We start from the raw sequence: 7,826 nt of genomic DNA on the forward strand, positions 1-7,826 counted from the left end.
GTCTCATGTCCTACTTTCCCCTCCCACAGCCCAGCGTACTTGATGAGCTCCCAAGGCCAATCGGCGGATAGCAATGGGTCGCTTGGGCATCGACTGCTTCTTTTCTATCATCCGCATTCTACAGAATCAGCGACTCTAGCTATGGCTGTTTGCAGATACTCTGCGGTACTAGAGAATAGTTGTTCAATCGGCCACTACTTCTTCATGAAAAAAAAGTGGGGCTACTCCCACACTCCACATTTAAAAGCTCAGATATCCCCTCCACAGATACACATCAAGCTTTGTTTGCAGCCGGGATCCTTAGGCTGCAGTTGTTGTAAAGCCTTCCATGCTACGTGAAGCGTCCTGGTAGGAGAGCTGCTGCAGGGTCCTTTCGCTGCTCTTGCTTTTCAGTCTGTAGTGGTGGTGCTCCTGCTACGCTCTGAAAGCTTTAGTTTCTCACTAAAGATGAAATTTATGACTCTTGTCAAAAAATGTAGTCTTCATCGACGGCCCAACTTTGAAGCTGAAGGAGCAGTGCCCCAGTGACCCTCGGAGATGGTTTTCTTCTGCGTGTCCGTTTTCCTATTCAAAGAGCGGAGAGATCAGCAAGCAAGAAAATGACCAATGAAGGCTCGAATACGGTAATGAGCTTCCTCTTAGGTTGGAGTAGACCTCCAGTGGTCTGTCACCGGCATTCCTGGCAAAGCGGCGCAAGCTGAACCCCTCGCGTTCTGCCAGGAAGCTGGGCAGGCAGATTTTACATAGCGTAGATATTAGTGCACATACAGAGCCATGTCAAATCCCTGAACAACCTCAGCACCAAGCGCAATAGCCAGGAACGTAACGCCAGTCTCCCACCCTGCAGTTTGCAGCCGATGCCGGGCGACAAACACACATGCCAAAGCGGTGCTTTTTTCAAGGAAATACTGTGCTCCGGGAAACAAAAGAACAAAATAAACTCAAATAATAGCATGTTACAGTTCTCGTAGCCTCTCGGTTCCTCGCTGCGACATCTCATGGGGGGTGCTGCTGAGGCCCGCAGCAGCGGGCGGAAGGGGCAACCGTAGCGGCGGCACTACTATGCGCAGCATTACCAGCATCCGTGGTATCATAGCAGCAGCAGCAGCTCACGCGTGCCGCTGCTATCTTCAGCATCTCGTTCCAACAAAGAAGCCTCTGTCTTATCCTCTTTTCCGTTTTGGTTAGTGGGAAACCTCCCAAATGCCACATCCCGCTCGGCGAGGGCTCTGGCACTCTCTCTGCTTAACCCCAGGGAATACATTGGCCTTAACTGCCGCCCCTTCCACGTGCGCTTCTCTCCAGCAACTGCAACTGAAATACCAGTACAGACAGCAGGAGGAGTGCCATCTGCAGCGGCGACAACCGCCACACAGCAAAACACACCTATGAGGCCCCCAACGAGACGGTGCGTCTTTTCTGTTTCCTCCACATAGCTGCAGGGAACAACGCATAGTGCTCCGACTGGGGTGTCCATATTACAGCTGCTGCAAGCATGCCGGATGGCGTGGCGGCAGCAGGGGCAAATCCAGCGGGAGGGGCCTCCCCATGCTATAGCATGCCTCGGCAGCAACGGAGAGCGACACTGCTGTCTATCAGGAGCAGCAGGACCGCTAGAGGAGCTCAGCTCTCCGCTGAGGCGATTCGCCAGTTCTTCGATACAAAGCCTGCGGAAGACTCGGGGGGAACCACCACAAACTCGAGGAAGTTAGACTGCAGCCTCTTCAACAGCCAGGCGCAACAGGATGCCTCTGCCCCCCGACACCTCGTGGCTGCAGTGCCTTGCCTGCCCGCAAGAGCAGCAGCCGACACAGCTGTGGCAACGGCAGTCGCTGCATCGGGAACAGGAGCGCTTCTCGCCAAAGATCTTGCAGCAACTGTGTCTCCTACGGCATCCAAAGGGGAAGCGTCAGGAAGTGAGGCGAGGAAGCCCAGGAATGACTCTGCACCGGCAATGCAGCGTCCTCTTCAAGACGCCTTTGGCTTCTGTGGTGCCGTTGCAGCAGCCTTTGGAGAGCCAACAGTGGCTGCATCAGACGCTGAAGGGGCGCGAGCTGTGCCTTTTCGCTGGAAACTGAAACGCAGCAGTAGCAGCAGCAGTTGCAGTAGCAGCAGTAGCAACAGTTGCAGCAGCAGTTGCAGCAGCAGCAGTAGCAGCAGCAGTTGCAGCAGCAGTTGCAGTAGCGTTTGCAGCAGTAGCAGCAGCAGTTGCAGTAGCAACAGTTGCAGCATTTCTGCGTTTTCCTTTGGAGCAGAGCGATCTCGCAAAACACACCGAAAGAACGAAGCGGGCACATCTTGGGGGACCTCATATGTCATACCCCCACGTGTTGCTGGTTCTGCCATGAGCGCCTCTAGCTGCGGCAATGCCTTTACCACCACACGAAAAGGCGAGAATTCCGGAGGCTACAGACTTGCCTTGGGGGCGTCTTCTCCCGCTCTGCAGAGTTTCGTAGGACAGAGCTCTCCAGCCACAGACACAGAGGCTCTAAGAGTCTCCTCCTGTTCAGCTATCACAAAGAAAGAAACCATCGCAGACTCGAAAAATAGCCGCAGTTTCGTGGATTGTATGGCACCTGCTACTCCTGCTGCTTCGCATTCGCGACCATGGGCAGAGCTGCCAGAGCCGCTGGTGCTGCAAGTTCTCGATTATGGCGGAAAAGAACTCGGCATGAGTCGGTCTTTCTTCTTGCAGCTAACGCTCCGCAAGCGATTGTTGCTGATGCCGCTACTGCACATGCTACTGCAAATGCTACTGCAGATGCTACTGCACATGCTACTGCAGATGCTACTGCTACTGCAGATGCTACTGCTTCTGCTACTGCACATGCTACTGCTACTGCAGATGCTACTGCACATGCTACTGCTACTGCAAATGCCTCTGCTACTACTTCTGCTACTGCTCCTGCTACTGCTCCTGCTACTGCTACTGCTACTGCTCCTGCTACTGCCGATGCTGCTTTCGCGATTTTGTCGCTCCCCCGCTGCTTTTACACGGCACCGGGATCTACCGAAGGCGCAATTTTTTTTCGCCAGCTCATGTGCCCTTTGCTGCTGCTGTCGGCTTCCCTGCTGCTGCTGCTAATGCTGCAGCATGTCGCCGATTCGCAGGAGTCGTTCGTCGTCAGCGCCGCGTGTTACGTTTCTCTGGGGATGCCTCGATGTCTACCACTTTTGCAGAGACCCTCGTAAAGGCAATCATGAGGCAAGCTTTCTTTCACCCCACGGTTGGACGACTTAGACACCTCACCAAGCGAAAATCCTGTAGAGCAACATAACAACACACACTTTGAGATGGCTTGCTCTGCACGGATCGCTGCCCCTGCTGTTGTTGATGTCATCAGTGCTGCTATTGTTGTTGATGTCATCACTGCTGCTATTGTTGTTGATGTCATCACTGCTGCTATTGTTGCTGATGTCATCACTGCTGCTATTGTTGTTGATGTCACCGCTGCCATGGCCGCCTCGAAGAGAGCAGCAGCACCTGCCATTTACGCAGCGGGCGCGACTTCTTCTTCTAGAGGGAAAGAGACCTAGAGAGAGAGTGCGTCTTTTTTGAACGCGGAGCGAGCTGCTCCTGCTGCTGCTGCAGTTGCTATCATCGCCTTTGCGGCTGTTTTGCATGCAGCTCCCCGAGTTTGCGGCTGCTAGAGGTCACCGCAGGCGGTGGGCTGAGTGCGTCTCAGCTGGAGCGGCTATCCAGAGCTCGTAGCAGCGCCTTGCCCCAGAAACTGCAGGTTCTTGTCTTGCGGCGTTGCAACAGACTGACGGATAAGAGTCTGAGGACGCTGCTGCTCAGGTGTGACATGCTTCCGCAGCCGCTTTCCTGCCTGTGCGAGTTTGTGGATGGATAACGGAGTCAAGGTTACCACAGGCATGCAAGTGCCGCCGCTGGAGCCCAGCACACCCGCTTGCATGCGATGTGCCCCTTTCCCCATCCCAGGCGCCCACCACCTCCATCCATCCGACCGTCTCCATCCCCCCCTATCCCCCGCATGCTTTCCTCTGTGCGTGTCGTGCTGCAGGCTGCGCGAACTCCGGTGTGTTGACTTGAGAGACTCCTTCTCGTTGACAGATGAGGCACTCTCCACACTGGGCCTGCTGCCGCGGCTTGAACGCGTGGCATTGGGGCTAACAGCGGGAGCCAGGGGATGCTGTCGCCTCACCTGCCGCGCGCTTAAGGCCCTTTTCACACCGCAACACAAGCAGCATGTGCAGCAGCAGCAGGAAGAGGAGTGCATCTCGCCAGTCAAATTTCTCTCTCTCGCTCGTTGCAGCGAGATGAAGGACTTTGCAGTTTTGGCAGCAGCAGCCAAGACACTCGTGAGGGCTCATGTCTCCCGCTACTGTCTGATCTTTGCTGTTTGTGCGCTGCCTCTGCCACGTCAAAGCAGCTCTTTGCGGGCTCAGGCGTTGCGGCCTTTGGAAGCAGTGTGTGTGTGTGTGTGTGTATGTATGTACGAGTGTATGTATGTGCGTATGTATGGATGAGTGTACGAGTGTATGGGTGTAGGTGTAAGTGTACGAGTGTATGTGTGTATGTATGAGTGTACGAGTGTATGTGTGTGTGTGTGTATGAGTATGTGTGCATGTATGTATGAGTGTGTGCGTATGTATGTATGAGTGTGTGCGTATGTATGTATGAGTGTATGTATGTGTGTGTGTGTGTGCATGTATGTAGGAGTGTATGTGTGTGCTTGCCTGTATAAGTAATGTTTGCACATGTCCATGTATGTAGTTCGCGTCTAGGAACTGCAGCAAGAAGCGCAGGAGTGCCAAAAATAAGGTTCCTGTGCAGTGGATTTCGTGTGGGCGAGCAGGAGTTTCTTGACCTCCGAGGGACGGCCATCGACGACTCTTCTGCCGCCGTCTTTGCTTCTCTGTCTAACCTTCAAGCGCTCGTTCTCGCAGGCAAGCAGTTGCAGCAGAGGCTGCAGGAGCTGTGGCAGTAAAGCCGTGCGGGATGTCTTGGCAGCGGGATATTTTAGGAGAGAGAAAGCTTTTATTGATTTTCCCAGCGCGTTGAAAGAACCCCCGTGATGCACTGCCTCCTGCGCACGTGTGCTTCGCCAGTGTGGCCGCCATGTGGTATCTGCGTCGGTGCCCTTCCTCTGCTTCTGTGGGGTGTATAGACACCGCAGTCACAACGACAACAGTCTCAGCAGTGGTGGACGGCTGCTCGAAGCTGCAGATGTTGGATTTGTCGTGCACGGGACCTGTGTCTCGCGCCTGTCTCTTCCGTCTCGCCTTTTCTCTCCAATCGATTTCCCGCCTCAAGCTGAGCCACACTGCGTGAGCCCTCTTGAGGCTCCCCAGCCGCTGATTCGAGCTACCGGGCATGTGGTTATGCCTCCTGATAATATCGGCAGCAGCACTGTGCTGAATGGTGAAGCTTTCGCCTGCCTGTTGCTGCTTTCGTTGCTCTGCAGAGCTATTGACGACGGCCTGCTTGCGCATCTGCTGGCTGAGCTGCCTCTGCTAAAGTTTCTTGACGTTTCGCATTGCTGGAGGGTTACTTCGGCCTTCTCCGATTCGCCCTTCACCGTTGCCTCAGGTATCTATGCTCCTGCGAGGGATAGCGCTTGTGCTGCCTCCCCACACGCGGCTGCAGCATGCGCCTGTATGGCTCGCTGCTCCAGACGAGACACTCCTTGAAAAACCGTTTGTTGTCTCTTTTCCTGTATGACTGACTGGCATGCTTGCCTTGCCTCCGTGTTTCGCCCGCTGCGCTGCTCTGCGTGGGAGAAGGGGGGGAAGTTCGCAACGAAATGCGCTGAAAGCTTAGGAATTCGCCCCTTCGACAGCTCTGCTGTGTGTTCCTGCAGGGAAACAGCTGAAGCGCTTGGGCCTGTTTGGGTGTAATGTCGAGAGACAACGAGTCGAGGCTGCTCTCATCGCCGCGGGGGCTACAAACGCTCGATTGTCTTTACACAATGTAAGACGCTTGTCGTGCGCCTAGCGTGTGTTGCTGCTATTGCTGGTGAAAGTGTTGCCCAAGGTACAGTCTTGCGTGTGCTGTTGCTCAAGCATCTGCTGGGGTCCATGCTGTGGCAGCCGGTAAGCGCTGCTCCTATGCCACCGCTGCAGCACCGAGCGACGCTTTTGTGGGGTAGTCCTGCGTATGGGGTGGCTGTGCGCACCAGGAAATGGTTTTGTTTGATATGCCTCGGGTGTACGCAACAATGAATGGGCTCGACATTTGAACGGAGGCTTGCCTCTCCAGCAAATCCTCTGGTTCTCTCTAAGGGCTGTCTACTCATTTTTCAGCCTTCGCGTGGCCTATGGCAGGTTCCCTTAAGGGACGCAGTGCACGCGAAAGGCCACGGGGAGTCTTCAGCATACTGGCGGGGTTCGTACGGCTCACGGAGCAGCACCCGGTAGTTGCAAGGAAGAGGGCCTTCACTCACCGGCCTATTGTATCTTGCATGCGATTTTTGCGTGGCTGCTGCTGCCATAGGAAGCATTAGAACGCTTCCAGCTGAGAATTCGCCAGCCTAAGGGCAGGCAGAGCTCCAGCTGCACTCGTTCCTTTTTGCTTTCGTTTTTTTGTATGTAGACGCATTCAGTCAGCTAGGGACTGCGGGCTGCTGTTTCTCACTCTCCCTAGCTCCCTCGCCGTCTCTACCAAATTCGCTCCTTCTTCGCTGCTGCCTTCGGCCCCAAAGCTACCCACTCTCCTAGTTGCACCGACCAAGGAGACAAGCATGTGTTTTGCAGCTGCGTGAGGTTGTAGATCATGATGTCTTTGCGCTCTTTGCTGTACAGCTCTACCGTGCGCAGCTTGCTAGACAGCACCCTCTAGGGCCTTGCACTGTTGCTTATCAGGAAGTTTCAGATATGCAAAATGCACACGTTACAAGCGGGCGCTGCAGCCTGCGTGATCGCGCGAAAGCCGGTTGCATCCATAAGGTTCATGTCTAAGCTTTTTACAGCACGTTTGCTAAACGTCTCAAGCTTTGCAGGCAACTCGCCAACAATCACAGGCGTCACCGCCACTGGTTTGGCCGAAAAGCATTTGGGTCGGAGCGGCACCTAAGCAGCCAGAGAGTTGTGTAGGACAGGAGGACGGGGTCTTTTGCATGTTGAGGGGTCGCGAAAACACCTGCAGCCAACGGGTGCAGCCATCCATGCAGGAGCCTGGTAGGGTAAAGAAAGTCGTATCGTGGGGAGGCGTCCACGCAGGGGCTGCTTCAAATTCCAGACTGTGTGCATCATTGCGAGCAGGCAGTTTTGTCACAGCCATACGGGCCCTGCGTGCGCCTTGGAGATGATGTGGTCTCCGGGAATTGGCTCACGGATGAGCGCAAGTACAGGCAAAAAGTCTGCTTGCAGCTCGCGCAAACCAGCGAGCAGCCTCAGTCATTTTTTTCTTAAGCGTCAGTATCTAAGGAACTAACGCAGCAAACTGGTGTCGCACGCCCGCTTCTAGCGGTCTCAGCTACGCATCGATTCCTTGTACTGCATCTGTTATGTTGAACTAAGGACGGGACAGCATATACTAGTCGATCCTCCTGTTCTTTCGCGAATCTTATTGACTGCACAAGAGTATTCGCCAGAGACAAAATGACCCAATACTGTGTGCGTGTGCAGTAGATGCTTTGTACAATCAACTGCGAATGATCGGAGTACTTGAGGAGTGACGCTACGCGCACCCACACCGAGCCTGTCCCCCATGTCGCGGAGGAGCGCTCGCAGGGAAGGGAGGAGGAGCGTCTTTTGAGACATACTCAGAAAATTCAATAAAATTTGTGTGGAGTCCGGGTTGAAGTGTCTATCCATGGTGACCCTAGAAGAGGCGATACACTTGCGCGCAGTCAAGAGGACCC

General features: G+C 54.5%; 1 protein-coding gene across 1 annotated transcript; it reads left to right on the forward strand.

Annotated features, from left to right (window-relative positions):
* The first annotated feature begins 1,495 nt into the window (after positions 1-1,495).
* On the forward strand, positions 1,496-6,203 carry LOC34619532. Its single transcript, XM_026338348.1, has 10 exons — positions 1,496-2,087; positions 2,289-2,675; positions 3,094-3,205; positions 3,629-3,799; positions 4,026-4,323; positions 4,821-4,911; positions 5,133-5,292; positions 5,430-5,554; positions 5,826-5,935; positions 6,144-6,203. Exons 1-10 carry the CDS (start codon positions 1,496-1,498, stop codon positions 6,201-6,203), a joined length of 2,106 nt encoding a protein of 701 aa, XP_026194133.1.
* The last annotated feature ends 1,623 nt before the right edge of the window (positions 6,204-7,826 follow it).

This window comes from Cyclospora cayetanensis, unplaced genomic scaffold (genome assembly GCF_002999335.1).
Source record: "Cyclospora cayetanensis isolate NF1_C8 unplaced genomic scaffold, CcayRef3 CcayRef3_contig_250, whole genome shotgun sequence".
Lineage (NCBI taxonomy): Eukaryota > Apicomplexa > Conoidasida > Eucoccidiorida > Eimeriidae > Cyclospora > Cyclospora cayetanensis.

Coding starts and splice junctions, on each gene's coding strand:
- LOC34619532 (XM_026338348.1), top strand. CDS start 1,496: ATGCCGGATGGCGTGGCGGCAGCAGGGGCAAATCCAGCGGGAGGGGCC. Junction 3,800..4,025: donor CTGAGGACGCTGCTGCTCAG/GTGTGACATGCT, acceptor GTCGTGCTGCAG/GCTGCGCGAACTCCGGTGTG. Junction 4,912..5,132: donor TCAAGCGCTCGTTCTCGCAG/GCAAGCAGTTGC, acceptor TGGGGTGTATAG/ACACCGCAGTCACAACGACA.